The sequence below is a fragment of the Perna viridis genome, chromosome 6, assembly GCF_037379345.1.
Source record: "Perna viridis isolate PV_CMFRI_1.1 ecotype Kerala chromosome 6, ASM3737934v1, whole genome shotgun sequence".
Lineage (NCBI taxonomy): Eukaryota > Metazoa > Mollusca > Bivalvia > Mytilida > Mytilidae > Perna > Perna viridis.
Genome location: NC_142450.1, coordinates 48,330,134 through 48,356,125, shown reverse-complemented (window position 1 = coordinate 48,356,125; position 25,992 = coordinate 48,330,134). Strand labels below are relative to the sequence as shown.

Sequence of the window (25,992 nt, the reverse complement as noted above, 5' to 3'; positions counted from 1 at the left end):
CCCGTCATATAGTTTCCCTAAAAATAGATTCGAATATTTTTTTTTCTTTTACAGTCATCTATATTGTTTGTACATTAAGTAAATATAAAAAGCTTCAGAACATTGTCAAAAATTATGATAATAGCGGTAAAAATAAAGAGATCAGCGAAGTTTCCGACATTGTCTGTTGAATATTATTAGTGTTTTACCTAAATGACACATGTTGTTACTGATAAAGAGATGGGTGACACCACCGACACTGATGCATGTCGTTACTGATAAAGAGATGGGTGACCCCACCGACACTGATGCATATCGTTACAGATAGAGAGATTAGCGACATAAAGGATATTGTCTGATGAACTTGATCAGTGTATTACTTAATCGACACTTCTGCATTTTGTTACTGATAAAGAGATGGACAACATTGCAAAATTGTCTAATGAGTATTATAAGGGATTACCTCACCGGCACTGCCTGGTGAGTATTAAGAGCGTGGTTCCTCACCAACAATGCTTCATGTCGTAACTGATCAAGAGATCAGCGACATTACCGAGACTGCCTGATGAATGTTATCAGTGTGTTACCACGCCGACACTATTGCGTGTCGTATTTGTTAAAGAGGTAAGAGACATTACAGAGACTGTATGATGAATGCTACCAGTGTGTTACATCACCGACACTATTGCGTGTCGTAACTGTTAAAGAGGTAAGCGACATTACCGAGACTGTATGATGAATGCTATCAGTGTGTTACCTCACCGACATTATTGCGTGTCGTAACTGTTCAAGCGGTAAGCGACATTACCGAGACTGTCTGATGAATGTTATCATTGTTTTACCTCATCGACACTGCTGCTTGTCGTTACTGATCAAGAGATCAGCGACATAACCGACATTTTCCGATGAATATTCTCAGTGTATTACCTCATCGACACTGCTGCATGTCGTTACTGTACTGCATTGAGATACATCGGCCACGTTACTACATTCATAACATTGAAGAGCTGGAAAATGATGAAAAAAACTTACATGTAAAATTGATTGGAGAAAATGAATATCAAACAGTTGTTACAATACTTAAGTTATATAGGAAGTTTTGTATTATATTGATGTTAAAATGAAAGGCTATATTGACATGGTCAATTATCACAACTAGCCATTCGCTAGAGGTTTAATATTTTCCTAAGTTTTCTAAACAGTTACCGAAGAAACCATTTCTTGATCAATCTCGCGTGTTGAAATTTCTTATTTTTAGTATACCTAATAGTGACATTATTCAAACTCTTTATACTGTAAGAACAAGGCAGGATGTTGTATATTTTGTACATCGAAGACATATGCTTGACGAACAAAAATCGTTTATCATATTAATATCGAGGTATTTAAGTACTAATTCATGTAAAACTCCGACACTGACAATGGAAAAGGTTATACAGAGTACAGAAACCCACCCAACAACAGATGCTTTTTGGTCTACATTCGCCGTATTTTTATTTTACTAAAGTCCTTTTTGTACACAGATATGTACCATTAATAAGTACATATAATGTACATCTCCCTCTTAAGTAAACCAATCAAGACTGATCTCTTGTAAAGTCCAAATCTATATCTTTTTTTTTTATCCCGAAAGTGCAACAACCAAATGATAAATGAACTAAGACTTGTTATGTGGTATATAACTGTTTCTGGATAAGAGTGAAATCTGTGTGTTTTAACATGCATGTGTCCATTCCTGTCTGATAGCCACTTAAACCGGCTCCCCTATTAGTGGAATTTCAAAATTTCTAATTTTCTCATTTCAGAGAATATGAAAACTATTTCATGTGCATTCATCGTGGTAATGTGGCGCATTGTGAACTCCTTGTTTTTTTTTAATATAGGCATTCTAGAGTAAAAGAAAGGCATCGAAAAGGGAAGATAACTCCATTACCAGAAAATTATCAAATATCACAGTTATGGTTTTATTTCAAGTTTTAAAGGATTTTTTGGTCCAACTATTTTTTGGATAGGTGCTTAGTATTAAAATGCAAATACAATTTCCGTATTTGAATTTTAATTCCAATCCATCGATTTGATATGACCGACTATTCAAATTTAGAAAAAGGAGGGTGGCCTGACAATATCCCGCATATTTCTGTAATAGCCAAATGATCCCATATTTTTTTCTCTTCAAAATGTATCAATTTGGTGTCTGTAAAACAATATTTGATGAGTCTTATTAGTATTAATTATTCATGTGTTAATTTTGGCAAAATGGGCCTCAACAACGGGAATTTAAAAAAAAAATTAGTAAATGCAGATTATAGGATATATTCTATTATTTACATGTGAAAAGTAGTTTACGCTAAATAAATTACAACAATAAAGGCGTTTGAGAAGGATTTTAATTCGTATGTATTCTACATATATACATGTATTACACAATCTAAAAGAAATTTATAAAATAAAATTCCCTATTTTTGGGCCCCCTCTATGAGAAAATAAATCTGGTAACCCCTTATTTTTTTCATTTTTGGAATAAGGGTAAAAAGTTGAAAAATATAAATTAAAATAAAAACTAATAATAATAATGTGTGCCCCTTAAATGATGGAGCCACCTTAATACTTATACTTAAATTTACTTACGGCAGACACCACACGACTTTTTACAGTACTTGGCCAGACACGGGTCGGAACAAATATCCGGTAATTTGTTAACCATTAGATAACATAGAGTAACATCTATATCCTGACATACTGATGATACTCCACAAACCAACAGTGATAAAACAAGCCACACTACTAAAACAGAAACCGATAAACATGTATGTAATGGACAGTATCCAATATTATTTGTGGGAATCGTTCATTAAACTTTTAAATTTTTAATTATCAAAAGAAATTTCACAAGATCCTATCACCAACTAAACTGATATTGAAATTATTTAAGTTTATTTCATATTTCATATTTCATACATTGGGCCTGGAGTGCCAGATGCTTATGAAACCAGATTTCATATGGCTGATTAAAATGAACATCGAAAATAATGTTACTGTAGATCTACAAAGGATTCAACAAAATATGTCAACTTAAGTAATATGTAAATTATCTGCATACATGCGAACGCTCTCATTAATATAAACTAGCCAGTTGACGTTTTGAAATACGTCAAATTACGCAAGTATTTGAATATGGCACTTACCCGTAGACATGTTTATGGAAAACTAGTCTTATCTCTACCACAAGGTCATATAGACTGACCAGACTTACTTAGCCGGTCACTATCTTGGACCATACAAAGTTTAAATTCTGGTTGGATGGAATTGACAGAACTATTACTGAAGGTCATAGATTTGGATTGTCCAGTTAAGCAGCACTTTGAAATGTTTGTTCATATATTAATTCTTTTCATGCGATTTTTGTGCGGAATTGCACTTTAATTTCTAGTGAAGGTTCGATTGACATGTAAATGAACTTCACATGTACGTAATTGTCCAATGAAATTCAAAGCAATATTTGTTTCTTCATATCAAATGAAAGTCAAGTAAAATTCCTTATTTTCGATTTTGATGAACTTATGGTCTGTCTGTCATAGAAAACCAACAAAAATTGAAAAAAAAATCTTTTTTGTAAAATAAAAGTTTTATATACTCTCATTCACTTCACTTAAATACATATATAATAAACGCTACCACTGTTTAATTAAATAAATGGTAGAGGACGAAGCACTCGTTACGATATTTAATGCGAAAAAGTCAAGCTTGGTAGCACTGAGAGCCTAATTCTAGTCTTACAGGAAGCCACGTCTTTCGAAGCCTCCCATACAAAGTTCGATGTTTTCGCATCATCTTCACTAAAAAGCGTTCATGATATGGTTTTCAATAAAAAATTTTAATTCAGATCTTTTTTTTTTCGTTTACGGCATGCCATAAGAGTAGGCTTTAACCAGAAAGTCTTGAGTACGAAGACTATTATACCGGTCTCACTACTTAGCGACAAGAAGTGTCAAGAAGTAATACATACATGTAATTAATATAAATTATCTATATTTAATTTCGTCCTCTTTCAGGCTATATCTATGTCATATAATTTAAAGAGTAAATGACCACCTTTGGGAAAACAATTTAACGAAGATAATTCGGTACAGGAAGTGAGGTTACTGATCGGTAGTTAGGTGGAAGTTCAATCATCATAAATTTTCTCTGAAGATATTTCTGACATGCTGATATTGGAGAACTGATTACGCATTACAATCCGGTTCGGAAAAGCGCTTTTTTATATCAAAGCTGGTATCTATGATAAGCAAAGTAAAGAAATTTTATTCCGTGATTACAAGGAAGAAGTCGTAATCATCATTTAGTTTTATCACTTTTTATAATCATTGAAATAATTAAAATATTTATAGTTCGTGATTCTCAAAGAAAAGTATCAGCATTGACATTGTTTTGACATTTAAAGAAGTCTATCGTCTGGTACGTAAAAGTCGATGACATCTTAAAGATGCTTTAAAAAACTTGCGGTGTTTACTGAAGAACAGTGATCAGTTAATATGGGGTGCGGTCTAACAACATTTGAGACAGTTTTTATAACGTTTCAGATAACCATTATGATAATAATTGTTTGCGGTAGTTCATTGGTATTAATCGCCTTTGGAAAATTCAACCATTTACAGACATCATCAGGAAAGTTTGTTGCAAATTTATCGGCCTCGGACTTATGTCTCGGATTATCGTTACCATTTCAGATTTCATTCTTTTTCTTTCCTTCATTGAATCTCAGTAAGGAAGCTTGTCTGTTACGATATGAAGTGATAATATTCACGAGCACCTCGTCTTTGATATCACTCCTGTTTACTGTTATTGACCGCCATATTGCTGTTACCTACCCGCTCCGGTATACCATGATCATGTCCGATAGAACAGCTGATATCCTGATAGGTGTAGTATGGATTTACGCATTAAGCATCTCTTGTCCTCCATTACTGGGATATAATACATTTGACACAGCACCGCTTTGTGCATATGAACTTGTTATGGCCAAACCGTACCGTTTGATAGTGGCGCTACATTTCATTTGTCTACCGACAATAATGTTTATAATTTATTGTAGGATTTTCTACATGGCATGGTCGCACAGGAGAACAATAATGGCACAGCAGACTGGTGGATCGTATGTTGTCAACACTTCCCTCAAACGGGAAACTAAAACAGCCGTTGTGATGGCAACCGTTATGCTGTTTTTCACGCTTTGCTGGTTACCTTTCTCAACAATTCAGGTTGCCCAAGCAGTTGAATTTAGCGTTCATAGAGCGTTTATCTCAAATTTTCTCGTATTTCTTGGTCTTTTCAATTCGATAATGAACCCTTTTATCTATGTATGGAAGAACAAACAATATAAAGAGGCATTTAGAAAGATATTGTGTTTCTGGAGAAATCCAAATGTAGTAACTGATGTGCAAATACATGTAGCATCTACATCGCTGAAACGACCAACAAGATAACCGTCTCCTATAATATTGAGAAACCCTTCTAAACAGGCAGTTGTATTCACTTGTACTATATGTTCAAGTGCATAAAGAATTAAAGCGCTGAAGACATGAATCTGTTATGTTTTCATCTTGTTTCCATAAAACACAGATTATTGAACATATCATACTAGTAGTTCATTCTGATGATTATCGTCTTGATGATATTCATCCTTTAAAGTTTGGATTTTTGTCAAAACAATGATAATTTTTCATATGATTTGTAATATCTCATCCAATAAATTATTTAATAAGCAGAACTGGATTTTTATGATCAACGCCACTGTTAAATGTAGCGTAAGGTAATTTTTTTATGAGCAACTCGGCGGGTGTTTCTAGAAAAGCAGAGGACGCTTACCCTACCGGTGCATCTGGTCCATGCTCCCAGTTTTTAGTGGAGTCCGAGTTGCTCATTTACTTTTTTTTTACTTTGTATGTATGATTTTAGTTTGCCCCGTGCAGGTCCGGGTGTTAAAAGAATAGGCCTGCAGCAGCGCTAAGCTTGTCGTAAAAGGCGATTAAATAGTGCTCAGAAACCTAGCAGGGGGCTAGGGCGCTTTGCCCACAGAGCAACTGGGATGTGTGCCCCAGGTGGTGGAATGGGGTACCCCTGGCGTGTTACATGCTGGGGTTGTCAAGCTATAATACGGGAAACCTGACCGCAAACCATAGTGGTGCACCGTGTTGGGAAAGATGCCACGTTCCTCGCACGTTAAAGAACCTTACTGTGGTATTCTCCCGGAGTGGGAACCATAAAGCTCCGCCACAGGAGGCTAAATTGCCCGACCCTACCCAGTGGCAATCAAAATTTGTCGACCCCATTGTCCTTGTGTCCCATCCCTCTTTCATTTCATCATCATTTCATGTTCATTTTATCATCCATTTCATGTTCATCGTCTGAATATAGCTGAAATATTGCTGCTCGGACGTTAAACCCCAACCAACAACAACATGATTTTAGTTACTTTATGTTCTTTGTTGTGTATGTCTGTTTTCCATGTCTGGTTTTTGTACCTGGATTACATTCTTTTGATTACCGCTATAACCTTGGTTCCCTTGATTACTCTCTCTGTTAAGACTGGCCTCTGTGTGAGGCGGAGCATGTAGCTCGCGTGAAAGTTCTTAACAACTAAAACAAGGAAACATATTGAAATAAACATAACGATAACATAATTAATAACTTTGTGTTTTTTCTTTTACTTCTTTTCATATTCTATCCGTTGACAATGTTAAGATTACAAATGTCTACATAAAGTCCGGTGATATTCAGTACAGCCAACTGATTTGATGTCAAGCGGATGCTGTCCGTTTTCTTTAAATTGGAGGTAGGCTACAGCACATGATCCATAAGAATGTCTGAGCATCCCTGCAGTGAGGATGGATTTAGAGACAGGAGAGTTGTCATGAGTCCATATCCAATGACCTGCACTATTTTTTTCCATGTCAATCCAAATAACTAAATCTATGAATGGTAAAATTCACGTTTCATATATAATAAACAAAGATAGGAAAAATATCCAGGTATGCATAAAATATGTAACGTAAGTACATTGTTTGTGCTTGTATGAGTTATTTGTGTGAATGCATTTTATATAATTGTACTCTGTTCGTCACAAACAATAATGTTAAGGTTGTGTTATTAATTTTGTATATACAATGTATACATGTACATGTGTATCGTTACATTGGTAGATCGACTGAAAATCAAAGAAAACCGGTGGTGTATAATGTGCACTTTTTTCATTAGAATCCGATTTTGGACATCCAGAATAGCCTTAAAGTGAAAGTTGTATGAAGTAACGTATATACCTCCATATATGTAGTAATTAAGAGATTGGAGCATGTGCCTCATTTCATCAAGTGAATCAAAATACAGCAATGTACCACATTGTTTTCTGCATCTTTGCTGAAATATATAATGTTGTGTAAAGAACAATGCAAATTCATATTACCTTTTTTCCAAAGTAACGTCTGACAAAAACTAATATATCACCAAAACAATTACATAATAAAAACTTTAAATAAATAACAAAATAAAAATAATGAAAATTTTAATCGGATATGAATGCATTTATTACTGCAATCATTGGAAACAAGTAATGTCTATATAACCTCACACAAACAAAATAAACGCAGCGCGGGAGAGTTATTACATATTTGATGCAAAAACAATGACTGAAACATCACCATATATTGGTCAAGTCAGACATTGAAAGAAGTGTCAACTATAAACATCTTGACATACTTTTTAAATTATTCGTTAATTTTGTACATACATGGCTAACAATAGCATTAATAGAAATCCATAACTTAAGACCCACTCTTAAGGTAGTCATGACAACACCGTAAAAGATTACCTCAGCTTCTGCCCTTGGCACGTATTCCGTGTCACTGCCTTTATGGTAGCAGGTATTGTTGATGTACTGGTTGTAAAACGGAGGACAATCAGACTGTTGAAACGTTTGCTGCTTACACGCTATCAATACATGTTATACAGGTCACGAATGTTTATTTATCCATTAAAATATCTAATTTCAAAATGTTGAAAGGCAGATTCTTGTTGAGGATGACCTCAATTTTGCAAAAACAAAACTTCACATTGTAAAGTATAAATGCGAAACATTTCGTTATAAAGAAGACAAACAGATAGAACTTAGTACATTTAAATTGTGATGAACACAATTAAATTATTACATTGACTACACAGCAAAATGTGCCACAAATGACAATCATGTGGTGCTCTATTCATATGATAATCATATGGTAATTATATGACAATCATATGCCATTGAACATATGATAGTCATATGATTATCATATGATTCTCATATGGTAATTTTGGCTTAAAACATATGACAATCATATGTTCATGAAAAACATATGATTATCATATGATACTCATACGATAATCATATGTATACCGAAACATATGATTATCATATGGTGCTCGATTTATATGATAATCATATGATGCAAACCATATGATTCTCATGTGTGGCACATTTGCCTGTGTATACTGATAACTGTTGTCTGTTAAAATTTCAGAAAAAAATATTTACATAAGAGTCGTCATTAAGTTAATATCTCTTTGAATTGCATCTTCATATAGTTCTATAATTTATATTTGTTTCATATCCTTATTTTTCGAAATGATCTCTATAACAAAATTTCATAAATAGCGTAGATAAAATATGATATAATTCGGGGTCAAACTAGTCTGACTACTTTGTTGGTGAATACCCTCGGGGACCTCAGGTCCACCAGCAGCGGTATCGACCCCATTGGTTCTTAGTTACAAAATTTACCAGATTTATATATTGAAATTTCGATATGCTGTACGCGTGTTTCAAGGAGTAACCTCTCATCAGCAGCATTCAAATCAAATATGTACGAAGATCAGATTTGGAATTAAGCTTTGTTTTAAACATTCAGAATTGGAAAGAATGATCAGTCGAATCATACATTGGGTATCGTAATATGAAATACTAACATTATCATTATACTGGTGTTACATTAAAATGAAGCCATGTGGGATTTCATTTACATAAAGAGAAAAAGAAACCTCTAAAATTCACAGGTAACAAAAGTCGTTTAGTTTTGTGGATTTTCGCGCCAAGTCTTAACAATAAATATAAGTACTTTAATAAACTTTTCTGATACAGCTCAATTCACAGTGTTATGTTTTTAAATAAAAATTAGAAATTGTATAATGTTTTTCAAAAACGTCAAATGTTGATAACTGATCTCTACTTACAACTTGGTGAAGTTTGAACTCTCGTTGTGGAAAACAACGAGAAAGTTGGTTGGGAAGTAGTTGTCGTTGTTTGCTGAATTGTCGTTTGTTTTGTTTTTGGTTGTAAGGATGTTAAACTACTAACCATTACAGATGTTGTTACACTTCTCTGTACATTACATTTATCACCCTTACAACAGTAACCATTAATGTTGAAATCCCGCTTTCCGAAAGCTGGAGAGGTCCCAAGTCTGACGCATTCCTTATGATAAGTATTGTAAAAATCATACTTCAATAATGAGATAAGTTCTTATCTTTTTAGCACTTGCTTCATAGTATAAAGATTATAATGAAGCATTCGGAAGGTGAAGCATTAATGACATATTACAGGATTAAAAAAAATATCCAAATTGAAATTCAAGGAATATCAGGTCCGGGTATTATAAAAAATTGAAAATTTAAATTTTCACCACATTGAAGACTTGAGGAAAAACTCATGGATTTCAGGAAAATCTCAATATGATATTATTATATAAACGACTTAATATTTTTCTCAGGATAAAAAATTATTAAATAATTTAACATGGTATTAGCAAAAGGCGCTTGATAACTGTCTGGGTTATCGTGGATTCATAAAGGTTATATTTATACAACGTCTCAGAGTGTGACGACTCTATTCGCTGCACTGCTCCATCGGATCAAACTGATACAGGGAAGATAACGTAAACTTATATAAGGGTCTGAAAAATTCCCTACGATGTTAGAACTGTCAAATTTGCGAAGCAAATTTTTGGTCGTTCCCTCCGCTGGACTCGAACTCTTACCGCCGTGACATCTATGGCAACACAGCCTGCACTAAGTCCAGCGCCCTAGACCACTCGGCCAGCTAGGCCATATACAAATATAGCTTTCGCTGGCCGGGTCATTCCTCCTCGTAGGATTAATCTAGGGTTGTAACTTAGTACACGATGTATGGTAATACGAGACAGTTCATCTAGGTGTTATTATGTAGGATAGAGGATGAAATTAATGATTCATGTCATAACAAATCAACATTATACAACGTCTCAAAATGTGACGACTCTATTCGTTACACTGCTCCATCGGATCAAATTGATACAGGGAAGATAACGTAAACTTATAGCAGGGTCTGACAAATTCCCAACGATGTTAGAACTGTCAAATTTGGGGAGATATATATATATATATATATAATCGTCTAAATAATAGTCAACAATCACTCTTACGGGGTGATGGATCGTTAAAAACGATGCGAAACATAACAATAAATCAAATAAACGTCTAAATATGTTTAACAGAAGATGGTAAAATTTAAATTGAATATTTCCTCAGCATAAAACTCATAAAACATATGAGCATTTCAACATATCTCAACAAAATTTACCTCCCCGTGCAGGTCCGGGTGTTAAAAGAATAGGCCTGCAGCAGCGCTAAGCTTGTCGTAAAAGGCGACTAAATAGTGCTCAGAAACCTAGCAGGGGGCTAGGGCGCTCTGCCCACAGAGCAACTGGGATGTGTGCCCCAGGTGGTGGAATGGGGTACCCCTGGCGTGTTACATGCTGGGGTTGTCAAGCTATAATATGGAAAACCTGACCACAAACCATAGTGGTGCCCCGTGTTGGGAAAGATGCCACGTTCCTCGCACGTTAAAGAACCCTACTGTGGTATTCTACCGGCGTAGAAACCATAGGGCTCCGCCACAGAAGGCTAAATTGCCCAACCCTACCCACCTCTCCCTATTTCCAGTGGCAATCAAAATTTGTCGGCCCCATTGTCCTTGTGTCCCATCCCTCTTTCATTTCATCATCATTTCATGTTCATCGTCTGAATATAGCTGAAATATTGCTGCTCGGACGTTAAACCCCAAGAAACAAACAATCAAAATTTACTTAAAAATGCTCGTTCTTTTCTATCTGATCTTAAACTTTGTAATATTCAGAGACGATTAGTCGAAATCCGAGCTATTCAATCCACGAAATTAAGAAACAACTTCACAAATTCACACGAGACGGCGTAAACATCTTTAACAATATAGAAGTACATAATATTTTGTCACAGGACAAAACTACGTCTAAAAAAGCGTCGTAAACGCAGATTTAAGAGAAAATCTAACTTGAAACGAATTTCCACCACGACAATTGTCAACCTTTCATCTTTTACTCTCTCTGAAACTGAAACCAGGATTTTATCTAAAGGTTTGAATTTCTGTCCCACCCCTAACAATATAGATGAAGTTCAACTTGAAGATGACCTGGATAAATTTGCTAGATCCCTCAGGCTCAAAGAACATTTTGCTAACACACATGAAGACCAAGATATGGACCCTGACAGTTCTAACTCCGACCATGAAGACAGTGATATATACACTCGAAAATTCAAAAAGAAAAATCAATGGGCTCCTAAATCAAATAAATGTGCCACGCTAGAAAATGTCATTGACAAAATAAAATCAGATATCAAACACTTTTCCGATAACTACATTCCATCTTTCTTCAACATTACGCCCGATGAGAAAAAAGCAATACAGTTATTGAAAAACCGTGACGATATAGTTATAAAACCAGCAGACAAAGGCAGCGCCATAGTAGTTATGGATAAAAATAACTACATCTCAGAAGCTATGCGTCAACTTTCGGATGAAAGATTTTATAAAAAGCTACCCAGTGACCCTACTAAATCTTTCAGTGAAAAAATCACGTCAGAACTGAACAAAATGTTCAAGGACGGCAGCATTACAGAAGAACAGTTCGAATACTTAAAAACAGAGGTTCCAAGACCCGGACGTTTTTACCTAAAATTCACAGAAAGATATCCCTGGACGACCCATAGTTTCTGCTAATAGTCACCCAACCGAAAAAATTTCTGAATTTGTGGATTACCATCTCCGACCCCTTGTTCAAAAGCTCCCGTCATATTTAAAAGACACCACGGACTATCTGAGGAAAATGGAATCAATGAATCCTTTACCTCCCGAAACACTTCTGGTCCCCCTTGATGTCACTTCACTCTATACTAATATCCCACACGATGACGGTATAGAAGCCTGCAGATAAGCTTGGGAATCACGAGATATTTTGGAACCCCCCCTACCGACTGCCTAGTTAATTTACTCACTTTAGTTTTGAAGTGTAACAAATTCACTTTCAACGACGAACACTACCTCCAAATCAATGGTACAGCTATGGGAACGAAAATGGCTCCTTCGCATGCTAACATCTTCATGGGTAAATTAGAAAATCAAATAATCTCAACATCTTTATCGAAACCCCTCTCTTGGTTTCGATTCATCGATGATGTTGACATGAAATGGACTGAGTCGAAACAAAATTTAGACAATTTTATCACACATGCCAACAATGTTCATCCATCAATCAAATTCACCCATGAAATTTCTGACACTAAAATCACATTTTTGGATACTACTACGTTTGTAAAAGACGGGGAAATGTCCATGGATCTTCACAGCAAACCAACTGATAGTCACCAATACTTATCTCCCAATAGTTGTCATCCAAAACATTGTACTAAAAGCATACCATACAGTCAGGCACTTCGAATTCGGCGTATATGTTCTTCTGACGATACCACCAACAAACGTCTAGATGAACTCCGTGGTCAGTTGTTATCGCGTGGCTATAAATCAACAGATTGAACGTGCTAACAATATCAGCCATAAAGATCTCCTCGAGTACAAACCTAAGAAAAAAGAACAAAAGGGTCCCTTTTGTGCTTACATACCATCCAGCCTTTGGGAAACTCTCGCAGTTACTGCATTCAAATTGAAAAGACATTCAAAAACATCCCAAGCTCTCCAAGCTCTTTCCGGGGGCCCCGGTCCTGGCATTCCGTAGACCTAGGAGCCTAAGAGATGCCCTAGTAACAGCAGAGATTTCATCTCAGCCCAAACAAAATACAACAGGCCAGTGTCGACCATGTGGAGATAAAAGATGTAAGACCTGTACCCAGATGCTGCACACTAAAACTTTTAAAAGCTACTGCACTGGAAAGTTTGCTTGTTAGTTTGTTGGGGTTTAACGTCCGAGCAGCAATATTTCAGCTATATTCAGACGATGAACATGAAATGGATGATAAAATGAACATGAAATGAAAAAAAAGGATGGGTCACAAGGATAATAGGGTCGACAAATTTTGATTGCCACTGGAAAAAGGGGGGATGGGTAAGGTCGGGCAATTTAGCCTCCTGTGGCGGAGCGCAAAGGTTCGTACTCCTATCGAATACCACAGCAGGGTTCTTTAACGTGCGTGGAACGTGGCATCTTTCCCAACACGGTGCACCACTATGGTTTGCTGTCAGGTTTTCCGTATTATAGCCTGACAACCCCAGCATGTAACACGCCAGGGGTACCCCATTCCACCACCTGGGGCACACATCCCAGTTGCTCTGTGGGCAGAGCGCCCAGCCCCCGGCTAGGTTTCTGAGCACTATTTAGTCGCCTTATACGACAAGCTTAGCGCTGCTGCAGGCCTATTCTTTTAACACCCGGACCTGCACTGGAAAGGAATTTGCCATTTTCTGCGACGTACTTTGCAAACATCTAGCTTCTCCAGTGCCGATGTGGTATGCAGTACGTTGGCGAAACAGAACAACCTTTCAACAGGCGTATGAATGGTCATCGCAGTGACTACAAATGCAAACCAGACCTCCCTCTAAGTCGCCATCTTAGATCTGTCGGACACACCCAGGAGGATCTCCACAACATTGTTGTGACGATCATAGAACATAATAAAAACTGGTCAAAATGTAAGAGTATCTCGGGAAAGCTTTTGGATGAAGAAATTGCAAACAACTTCTCCAGATGGAATTAACGAGAAAAAAATAATTCATTTTTAGGTCTTGGTCTAAGGCTGGTGCAGCACTACTTGCCATACATCAATACGCCGTACTACTATATTTGGACTTTTTTTTTTAAATTGTTTTCCACAGTTAATTGTAATTTTGATAAAAAGACCCTCTTTGTTATTTTCATTCAGGCTCCTCATCAGTTGCTTATGTGAGCCTTTGATAAAGGTACAATCACCCACAGCGTACGCGATTCAGCTTCTGAATCTGTTTTGAACTTGAACTTTGTGAGTTTTATGCTCACATAGTTTTTATTTAGACGTTTATATATATAAAGGTCTGAAAAAATTCCCAACGATGTTAGAACTCTCAAATTTGCGATGCAAATTTTTTGTCGTTCTCTCCGCGGGACTCGAACTCCTGTGACGAAGTATATATATATATGATTATTGTTCATGTATACAATATCTGAGATGGACATGTAGTACAATTATAGTAGCTGCAATGTGTTACGTAAATAAATTGTAATTACAGTAGACAAAAACGTTTACCTGTTTATTTATACATCCGAGTTGATACACAGGGAGAAAATCAGAGCCCAACTTCTCGAAACCATAACAAACCTGATGAAATTATACAATAATCAAGTGAAATTACTACAACAACATACGGTTTGGTTGATTATCTTAAGCTCAATGAACATTAGACAAAATAAAGACCATCGAAAGAGCATATTGTAACATTCACATTCAATATTTTTGTCTTTTTGATGCGTGAAGAAAGTAAGATATTAAGAAACAGAAAGGCAATAAATCCCATTGATTATTGATTTATACTTGTAACTCCATACATTTTGTACATGTTGATTATTATCATAATAAAACATATAAACTCAAAAATTATTGCAATGTTCTTATTATTGTAAAAAAAAATGCGACTCAGTCAAAACTGTATTATAAAGTTAATATTAACAAAAGTAATGTTGGATTTCTCTAAAAAAAATCTTCGAATTTGACTTAAACGAAAATAATTTCGAAAACTAATGAACGATAAATTTCCAAATTTACAGTGAATACATGTACAATTTATTGACTTCTCTATTTAGAAGTACATGTAATACTTCAGTCCAATATAAGCAATACCTGTCCTCTGTCACACATGGTCGTTTCCTTACATAAGTCAGGTGATTTAATCTCTGTACAGTTCAGGCATGAGACTACAATAAACAGGACAGTACTATAGTCGTCAATTATTCAATCAGTCAATCAATCAATCCACCAACACATACATACATAGCAAATAATAGAAAAAAATGTCTAAACTATACAAAACGATACATTCAATTTCGCAATATGGACGAAAAACATTTTTTTGTCGATGAGGAAAGAATAAAATCTTTGTTTTTTTGTTTTCAAAGCACGAATAAAGGGTATGTAGTAACCATTAATATAATAAGTACATTTGAACTTGGTTTAGATTGTATATTTTTGTTTTCGTTTGACCGTAATCAATTGTTTGGTTAAAAAGAGTCTGACGTCTGTACTATATATACTTACAACACGTTTGACACATTTTTGGACACAGCTTTGATGCGATACAATCATCAGCACATGGATCAGTAACGTATGATGGCAGGAGTAAGCAGATTGTATCATCTTTGTTCATGCATGTGTTGGCATTAGAGACAATTGAATCTGTAATATTATTATCGTGTAAATCTATAATTTACATGGAACAGTTTCATATGCCTTGAGACTTTTCTGAAATATGTACACAATTGTAAGCGATCTGCCAAATGTACAATACTATTTACAGTAGTTACCTAGGTGTATTCTTTATTTCAATTTGAATTTTAGTGTGGACCCGAACTATAGAATGAAATAGTCAAACAAAACCTATTATGTGTACTGACATTCCGTGATAGGTGTAATAAGCTGAGAGTAACCTATAATTACGTGTACTGACATTCCGTAATAGGTGTAGTAAGCTGAGAATAACCTTCCCGTGCAGGTCCGGGTGTCAAAAGAATAGGCCTGCAGCAGCACCAAGCTTGTCGTAAAAGGCGACTAAATAGTGCTCAGAACCCTAGCCGGGGGCTAAGGCGCTGTGCCCACAGAGCAACTGGGATGTGTGCCCCAGGTGGTGAAATGGGGTATCCCTGGCGTGTGACATGCTGGGGTTGTCAGGCTATAATACGGAAAACCTGACAGCAAACCATAGTGGTGCACCGTGTTGGGAAAGATGCCATGTTCCTCGCACGTTAAAGAACCCTGCTGTGGTATTCGATAGGAGTAGGAACCTTTGCGCTCCGCCACAGGAGGCTAAATTGCCCGACCTTGCTCATCCCCCTTTTTCCAGTGGCAATCAAATATGTCGACCCTATTATCCTTTTTTTTTCATTTCATGTTCATTTGATCATCCATTTCATGTTCATTGTCTGAATATAGCTGAAATATTGCTGCTCGGACGTTAAACCCCAACAAACAAACTGAGAGTAACCTATTGTGTGTACTGACATTCCGTGATAGGTGTAATAAGCTGAGAGTAACCTATAATTATGTGTACTGACATTCCGTGTTAGGTGTAGTAAGTTGGGAGTAATCTATTGTGTGTACTGACATTCCGTGATAGGTGTTAAATAAAATTGAGAGTAACCAACTATGTGTACTGACATTCCGTGATACGTGTAGTAAAGTTGAGAGTAACCTACTATGTGTACTGACATTCCGTGATAGGTGTAGTAAAGACGGGGGTTTATTGTTACATCTGTTTGTATCGCAGCATCCAGCCTCCACGTGTCCACCGTGACGTTGCGAATACTGCATGCATGTCTGTAATTGATATTGTTTTTGGGTTCAGTAAATATCAAACCAAATTTCATTAAAATCCATTTTCCCCTTTATTCAAATAAAAAAGACTAAATTATTACATTGTATCTCACAGGATGCTGAAACCACAAAATGATACGTACCACTGCAGTTAAGAATAATTCTTAAAGTATTTACAAAGTAAACACATTGGTCAAACAAATTAAAAACATTATACAAACCTCTCGAGAGCCACATCCTATCTTATATGTTTCTTGAAAACGGTCAGTAAACGTTTGAGCAGCAAAACAAACCTAAAATTGAATGCACTTAAAGAATCACATCATCGGATGTATCTTAGGAAAATACAATGACAAACTATATCGATACCAATTAGGACTGGTGCTTTTTCAATAGATCAATAATATTAAAGGAATCCTCAATTAAAATAAGTTTGCTTTCGCCCAAAACAAGGACAAAAATACTTCGGGCTTCCAACATACAGGAAAAGTACATTGAAACCTTAGGAAGCCATTTTTTAAGAATCTGTTTTTATAGCAAAATCAATGTATTTTCATAATACGCTACCTATCAACTGGGTCCACTATACTTATGAAAAAAAAACCATCAATATCCGGTTTGCATGTGATATCAGCTAGGAGCTTAAAAATAGCACCCTGACAGCTCCATTTTCGTATACTTCGTAAATGCGATTGAGAACTATACCAGTCTCGAAAAACAATATTTAGTTTGGATGATTTAAATACAAATCGAATCATAGCTTTTTCCAAGAAACGGATGGTCAAGACATGGCGCATTTATTTGTATTCAATCTCTTTTGTTATTTGATAAAATAATATTTTGAAGCTGAACTAAAACATGGCGTCCGTTTTTTTACGAAAATGTAATCAGCATATCAATACCTGAAAATTCGACCCAAAGATATTTTGGACCATGACAATTCATAATTCATAAATGCCCACATTCCGGACCAAAGATTTTTCAAACCATGACAATTTGGAGAATGTATAAAAAAACGTATATCAAAACAATTTGTTTAATTTCGGAACGTAAAAAAAATAAAATATCAAGGCTGACACAGATTATGAAAGGTGTTTAGAATATGTTTAAACTAGGTTTCAACAAACTTTACGACAAATGTGATGACTTTTCATTTAGAATTGTCAACTTTCCTTTCATATGTGGCAATATTCCTTCGGCACCTGCGCATTGAGTTTTTATATCAAAACTCATACTTTATGCCAGAGCTTGCCGATACTACGCAGACTTTTTGTATCGCGCTAGAACTCTAACAAATAGGCTTCTGGAACAGGGTTATGTTGCTACAAGATAGAAGTCATCACTACATAAGTTTTGTGGTCGTGATCATGAACTCGTGGATGTGGATCGTTACGGTGTATCCATCTGTACCATGAAAACTGTTTTGTTCAACGTGTCACGGTTTTCCTTTCCTCTTTCGTCTATCCCGGACTTGAATTTTTATAAGCAACTCGGCGGGTGTTTCTAGAAAAACAGAGGACGTTTAGCCCACCGGTGCAATTGGTCCATATCCCCAGTTTTTAGTGGAGTCCGAGGTACTCATTTACTTTCGTTACTTTGTATGTATTATTTTAGTTACTTTATGTTCTTGTTGTGTTTGCTTGTTTTCCATGTCTGGTTTTTATCTTTGGATTACATTCTTTTGATTTCCGCTAGATCTAGAATCTCGGTTCCCTTGATTACTCTTTTATTATTACATCAAATTTCAATGAAAAAATTAAAATGTCAAATCAGCTATAGGTAGACCTTACAGTAATGAAAGAAAACGTTACGCTGCCATAAAAATGAGAAAGAACAAGACAACATGTATAGAAAAAAGGAAATCCAATAGCCCTTGTTGGCATGACAACAATTGATGACGAACTCATTTTTTTGGAGTGATGAACTAAAAGTGGCATAGTTTTGTTGCTGTAATAAAATTTAATGATTGTGTCATACAATATTATCACATTTACTACTACATAAAGAATAAGCTGAACGTTTTGATACAACTCTACGTAGCTTACATCATTGATATTCGGACAGACAGAAACCGATGAACAGTTAGAGATGTTATCTATACTGCTGCAGGCGTAACATTCCAGAGCTACAACAAATTAATGTAATGATAATGAAACAAACATTTGAAAACAGTTACATATTTAAGGACACTCCAGTTAAACGCACATTTATTTTGATATGTGCTTAGTCCGAATTCTCCATGCTCCGTAGAAGTCCTATCTATCATCCTTTAGATTCCGTTGTATAAATAGGTCACTGCAGATAACTTTATGACAATTTGTGGAAATACAGCTGTATTGAGACACTTAAACAAGCAAATCCAACAGTTTTTTCCTGTAAAAAGTATATATTTTTTCAAAATCTTACATTGTGGAGATCCATGAAAAAAGATATATATTCTTTTCTATTTTGTTATGAAAATCTGTAGCCATGGTAACATAATAAAAAATACATCAGTTTTCATGACAAATTTTGGGTGCCTTCCCAAAATTAATTGTCATTAAACAGGTTTTCTAAAATATCAGGCACTTAAAAACTGCCAGACAAAGTAAGTTGACATGGTATTATTGTTAAAAAAAACAAATAAAACGTGTTCTTCTTAAAGTTCGTGCGAAATTTTGCAGTTTTGAAAAACAGCCAGTTGGGACAGGGAAGAGAACCCAATCAGGTGAGGACCTGAATCTTTCCGGATAGCTTAAAGCATAAATTTTAGACCTCTTTACCTTCCACTGTATCGATTCATGTACGAGTGCTGTACTATCCACAATCAATACTTTCACCAAGTTTCACCTTTTATTACAAAATTAGACCGGGTCAGTTTTGTGTACGAAACAGTGCACATCAATCTCACTTGTATAGTGCAACAATATGTACATGTATGTCTCTTTCAGGAAACAAACCTACATCCGGCTTTACTTTAGACCAGTGGTATCCGAAATTAAGCGATCGCTAAAATTTTGCAATTAGATTTACTTGTACTCTAGCATGTTTTCTGTTTAAAGGTATCCTTTTAAGGACAATATTGAACTACAACACGTACGTACAACAGATTCCACATGATCTTTGACAATATTTTGCCAGACAGAAGTCTCCACACACTTCCGGTATTTTTTTCACAATAGCTGCGCAGAAGATATCGTCAATATCAGTACAGCTATTTGACGAACCATGAACAGACATGGCTACTAGTACGAAGACGCATACTGAAATGAAATACGTATATATAGCTCGCAGGAGAAACTTGGTATTTAAATACTCATGTTGATGATTATACAGACCGCGGAGGGGGTTGCCTCCTCTAAAAAAATGGGTATATATGTGCCGATTATGGTTGTCAAACTAGAACATGTTCATGACCCTGAAATTTGGAAAATCATATCCTGCCAGTGACATTCAATACTCAAAGGTACACAAATGTAACTCGGTTAATGACTTGGTGATAAGTGGGACAATAACAATGGTTATTATAGGCCTGCAGCAGCGCTAAGCTTGTCGTATAAGGCGACTAAATAGTGCTCAGAAACCTAGCCGGGGGCTAGGGCGCTCTGCCCACAGAGCAACTGGGATGTGTGCCCCAGGTGGTGGAATGGGGTACCCATGGCATGTTACATGCTGGGGTTGTCAGGCTATAATACGGAAAACCTGACCGCAAACCATAGTGGTGCACCGTGTTGGGAAAGATGCCACGTTCCTCGCACGTTAAAGAACCCTGCTGTGGTATTCGATAGGAGTAGGAACCTTTGCGCTCCGCCACAGGAGGCTAAATTGCCCGACCTTACCCATCCCTCTTTTTCCAGTGGCAATCAAAATTTGTCGACCCTATTATCCTTGTGACCCATTCCTTTTTTTTTCATTTCATGTTCATTTGATCATCCATTTCATGTTCATCGTCTGAATATAGCTGAAATATTGCTGCTCGGACGTTAAACCCCAACAAACAAACAAACAAACAAACAATGGTTATTGACAAGGGCAAATATTGCAACCCTGATCATGACGTCATTTGTAAAAAAAAATAGGCCTTGTTCTGCGGCAAAAACATATACATTGTACTACCATTTCTAATGGAAGACCTCCCCCACGCCCCGGGATTAAAAGATTTTTGGCATCATGTTTTTAAATTGAGAAACACAAAATGTAGTAGAAAATTTAAACTAATGACGCATTTTTAACATTACTAAATTCAACCAAAATATATCTAAATATTTATATTTATATCTAAAAACAAGAAACAGTACAAAAATAACTTGTTACGTCATAAACTTAAGGTCAGCTTCTGCCACCGTTGATAAAATGTGAACACAAAGGTCTGAACCGATCAATCAAATCTTAACAACCAGTTTATATTATAGATAAACATATAATGCTTACCAACAATCATCACTCTATACAATGTACTGATATTTGGTAAATAGACACACATACATGTACTACACGTCGTCCTTATCTGTCACTCAGTTATCCCCGTGTTGATATAATTTCCAATATTTGTTACATCATCAGTAACAACAAACCAACCATTTCGTAATGTTTAAAAGTTAAAAACGGACATATATCGTTTTTTTTCGTGGGTCTTAAAACGTAGGCACATATAATAATAAGTATGATCTGGCAGATGTTTGACCAAAGGCAATTGAGATTTCTTTGTGTTTACAAAATGAGCAGTTCTAAGAGACTACATGTACGTTCTACTAAACTTTAAAATGTTTTTGTACATATATAGCGTAAAGTGTTAGTTTCCTAGTGTTGGATGGAAATTTATGAGTTAAAATGCACTGAGTAAAAATGACTTTGGTGGTTCCTTTCCGAGAATTCCTGTTGATAATTAAAGCATTTGAAGATATATCAGACAAAGAAAAAAGAGGAGTCATGATATACTTTGGATCTAGCCTGACTTGGTATAGGACATTTGACCTGCACTTAGAGATTGATGGAATAAGAAACTGTTGACCAAACTACACGACAAACGCGATGGCTTTTCATTCCGTATTTTCAACTTCCCTTTCACCTGAAACAACATCCCTTCAGCAGCTGCGTACGGAGTTTTGATATCACAACTCATACGCTACGCCAGATTTTGTCGTAACTTCGCAAAATCTTTGTACCGCGCTAGACTTCTTTTAATTAGGCTTCTAGGACAGGGTTATGTTGATACAAGATTGAAGTATTCACTTCAGAAGTTTTATAATCGTCATCATGTAATGAGCTCGTGGATCCGTACGGTGTATCCATCTACTCCATGGGAACCGATTTGTTCAACGTGTCCATGTTTTCCTCGGCGGTTGTTTCCAGAAAAGCAGAGGACGCTAACCCTACCGGTGCACCTGGTTCATCATTTGCTTCTGTGTGCTTATGTGTGCCTTTGATAAATGTAAATCACCCACAGCGTAATTCTGCTTCAGAATCAATGTTTTGATCTTGAACTTTGTTAGTTTTATGCTGAAGAAGGATATCGGTTTTCCGAAATATTCAATGTAAATATAAATCATTTGGTGAAGTTGAACATATATACGTCTCAGAATCTGACGTCTCTATTCGCTATACTGCTACATTGTACATCGGAGATGCACCAATGAAAACCGATTTAACATAAAATGTCTGTGGAAAGGTAAACAATAATACGAGGTAATGGACGATCCTATATAGTAACTGAACGTTGCATGATGTCACAAATGATGCAATTTGAGCAAAATGACGTTATGATTGTGATATTTGTGAAGCATTCTTCTATAGTATTTTAACTGGCCCGTTTAGCTCGTATTTGTATAAAATAAAATGTAAGAACGTAACAGATTAGGCACCTATAGAATCAATATCACAAACTTCTAAAACATTTGCGTTATATATTGTATGTCTTCAGGAGACATAACAAAACGAAAATACCTCCTGATTGTAGCTGTTTAATAATCTATTGATGTATAACTCTTAGATCAAGGCTACAAACCACTAATGTCACTTCCCATAGGCTCCAATGCCAATTTCGCTATGGCCTTGGTTTCCTTGACTACTCTTTCATTAAGTTCAATGTGTTATGAAGCTTTTACCTTAAGTTTAACCTAAAGAAGACTATACATTGATCACCTAAAAGCTGCATGTGTACACTATTAGCTCTGAAAATATTATGTAGGGTTTACTACCTTGCAGTAGGATACCGGCTCCTAGAAGACAATGAGCTAAAGGTAGAATAGAAATTTCCCTACATTTCATAAAAAGGGATCTTCATGCAGAACTCATCAAAACATATTCAGTAAGTTACAGTGACCATTTTATGTAGAAGTAAAGGAAATGTAATTCCCTGCCAAACACTGGCTCACTTGTGCAGATTTGATTTGCACTTTTTCCGCAGAAACATAACACAAGTGCAAACTTGTGTAGGACTGTTTTGCGTACGTTCTAAAATCTCATTGGTTGAATTCGTGGTATGTAACCTCAATGCGTACGGAAATCTTAGCATTAATATGAGTAGAAGTTGTGTTAAAACACTACACAAAGCAATTGAATAACAGCACACAAACCATGTGAATATAACTACACAAACCACGTGAATGATATCACACAAACCACGTGAATGACATCACACAAAACCATGTGAATATAACTACACAAACCACGTGAGTTATATTCAGACAATGAACATGAAATGATAAAAAAAAGGATGGGTCACAAGGATAATAGGGTCAACAAATTTTGATTGCCACTGGAAAAAGGGGGGTTGGGTAAGGTCGGGCAATTTAGCCTCCTGTGGCGGAGCGCAAAGGTTCCTACTCCTATCGAATACCACAGCAGGGTTCTTTAACGTGCGAGGAACGTGGCATCTTTCCCAACACGGTGCACCACTATGGTTTGCGGTCAGGTTTTCCGTATTATAGCCTGACAACCCCAGCATGTAACATGCCAGGGGTACCCCATTCCACCACCTGAGGCACACATCCCAGTTGCTCTGTGGGCAGAGCGCCTAGCCCCCGGCTAGGTTTCTGAGCACTATTTAGTCGCCTTATACGACAAGCTTAGCGCTGCTGCAGGCCTATTCTTTTGACACCCGGACCTGCACGGGGCACCACGTGAATGACATCACACAAACTATGTGAATATAACTACACAAACCACAGTGTACGTGAACCTTACAGAATCAAAACACAAAATGTAAAAGAACTGTTAAATGACATCAGTTAATAAAGAATTGTCCTAAGTATTGCAAAGAAAATCGACTCAATATGACTCGAAACTAAAACTGATGAAACAACAACTGAAACAAGAAGAAGACTTCGATCTAAATTTATCTGAGGAGAAATTGTGTTAGACTAAGCAACGAGACAGGAAGGATAAGTAAACTTAATTGTACAACACAGAAAGTGTTAAATGAATTGACGGTGCTAGTTAAACCTTCATACGCCTCAACAGTCCCCACTCAAGGTCTCCATTTAAACTCATACAAACTATAACACCCATGACTGAAGTACCAAACTCCAAGGTTAGCTCTATTCAGGTGGGACAGTTAGCTAACGGTACATCAAACGTTAAAGCTGCTTCAGCAGTCATTTTCGTAAATCTTTTATTTCTGTTGAAATATGTCTTAACTTTGAACTATTTCTACTAAATTGTACTTTTCCTGTATAATTTTATTTGATATTCGCAAATAAAATGCATTAAATACATGAAGTAAGTATCGATGCATGTACTGTCTTGCAAGACCAAAAAGTCGACCTAGATAAAATTCGTATGCGTTAACTTCTGGTGTTCTTAATCCGTGCATGTGCTGTAAGGGTCGATTCTTTAAACAAAAAAATCTCTGATAGCAAAGCGGAAGTGGTTAATCGACGGCAAAGAAAATCCGTTTCTTTGACGGTTAAAGAAAAAAAGTTCGAATTTAACGCAATGATCATTTTATAATTTACGTATTGTGATATAATACGGCACAAATGTGGTCAGTAATTGTCTGTAATTGTCATTACTTATTTGATAACTAATCAAGAAATTGATTAAATGAAAACAAGACAGGTATTTTGAACGATTGTCAGATAACAATGTTCATGATGAAACCTACAACGTTATTAAGAGAGACGTATCAAATATACACGAAGTATGCAGAAATGACACGATCAAAGATCTTCCGGGTGGACGCATAACGGATTCTGAAATACCTGCTTTTGTCATGAACCTCAAAGGCGAAAAGCATGCGGTGTTGGCAAAGTGAACTGTTTGACAAAATTGTTCAATATCATAGTCGAGCAAGCTAAAGTCCCAAACAATCTTAGTTTTCTTCGGCACTCGTGACCATATTTTAGTTATTCAATCTTTCTAATTACTTATTCTATTAGTCATTAATCAAACTGTATAAATCCGTAATTCTACCCACCTGTTTATACGTATGTGAAACGTGGTATGATCTAAAAGATCAAGACGATGAATTCTTGAACAAGTTTCAACATTTTGTTACCAGCGGTTTCCGACAAGCATGCTAGGGCTATTTCGACCTATTTTGTGTGAAATCGAAAAGCGCAAGCATCGTGTACTGTTACAGCCCTAGATTAATCATACGAGGAGGAATGATGACCCGGCCAGCAGTGGAAGCTATATTTTTATATAGCCTAGCTGGCCGAGTGGTCTAAGGTGCTGGACTTTGTACAGGCGGTGTTGCCATAGACGTCACAGGGGTACGAGTTCGAGTCCCGCAGAGGGAACGACCAAAAATTTGCATCGCATAAAGAGGAATTAAAGGAATGAATGTGTAATATTATTTTTGTTATTTCTAATTTAACTCCTACATTTTTTAACTGACATATAGGTGTGTTTAATGGTATAATACTTTTCAACTGTGCCAGATTTTAAAGGGTTGGTTGTGACCTCGCCAAAGTACTTTAAACCCGCCACATTTTATTTTGCGTCTGTTTATGATCAGGAATTTCTGGATTTTGTTTGTATTGTTTCGTTTTCGCTTTCGGTTTACTTTTATGTTGCTGGAGTATATAGGGGTAGTTATTTCGCTGTACCTGTGTATATTATTGTTTTGTAACTAGCCGTAACCTGTTATGTGGTGTCAGGGTTTCCATGTCGTTCATTGAGGACCCATGGGTAGCATTGAGC

General features: G+C 36.2%; 2 protein-coding genes across 2 annotated transcripts; one reads left to right on the top strand and one right to left on the bottom strand.

The window, feature by feature from the left end:
• Positions 1-4,511: 4,511 nt before the first annotated feature.
• LOC148615366 (adenosine receptor A2b-like) lies at positions 4,512-5,462 on the top strand. The gene has a single exon (XM_088590497.1). It carries the CDS (start codon positions 4,512-4,514, stop codon positions 5,460-5,462), a length of 951 nt encoding a protein of 316 aa, XP_088446623.1.
• A 1,212-nt stretch (positions 5,463-6,674) lies between these two features.
• LOC148615365 (uncharacterized) lies at positions 6,675-21,370 on the bottom strand. Its single transcript, XM_088590279.1, has 12 exons — positions 21,280-21,370; positions 19,953-20,111; positions 18,915-18,994; positions 17,091-17,162; positions 16,752-16,872; positions 15,598-15,735; positions 15,184-15,257; positions 14,593-14,664; positions 9,241-9,481; positions 7,844-7,962; positions 7,296-7,392; positions 6,675-6,948 (listed from the first exon to the last, which is right to left on the bottom strand). Exons 1-12 carry the CDS (start codon positions 21,329-21,331, stop codon positions 6,722-6,724), a joined length of 1,452 nt encoding a protein of 483 aa, XP_088446405.1. The 5' UTR covers positions 21,332-21,370; the 3' UTR covers positions 6,675-6,721.
• Between the last annotated feature and the right edge of the window lie 4,622 nt (positions 21,371-25,992).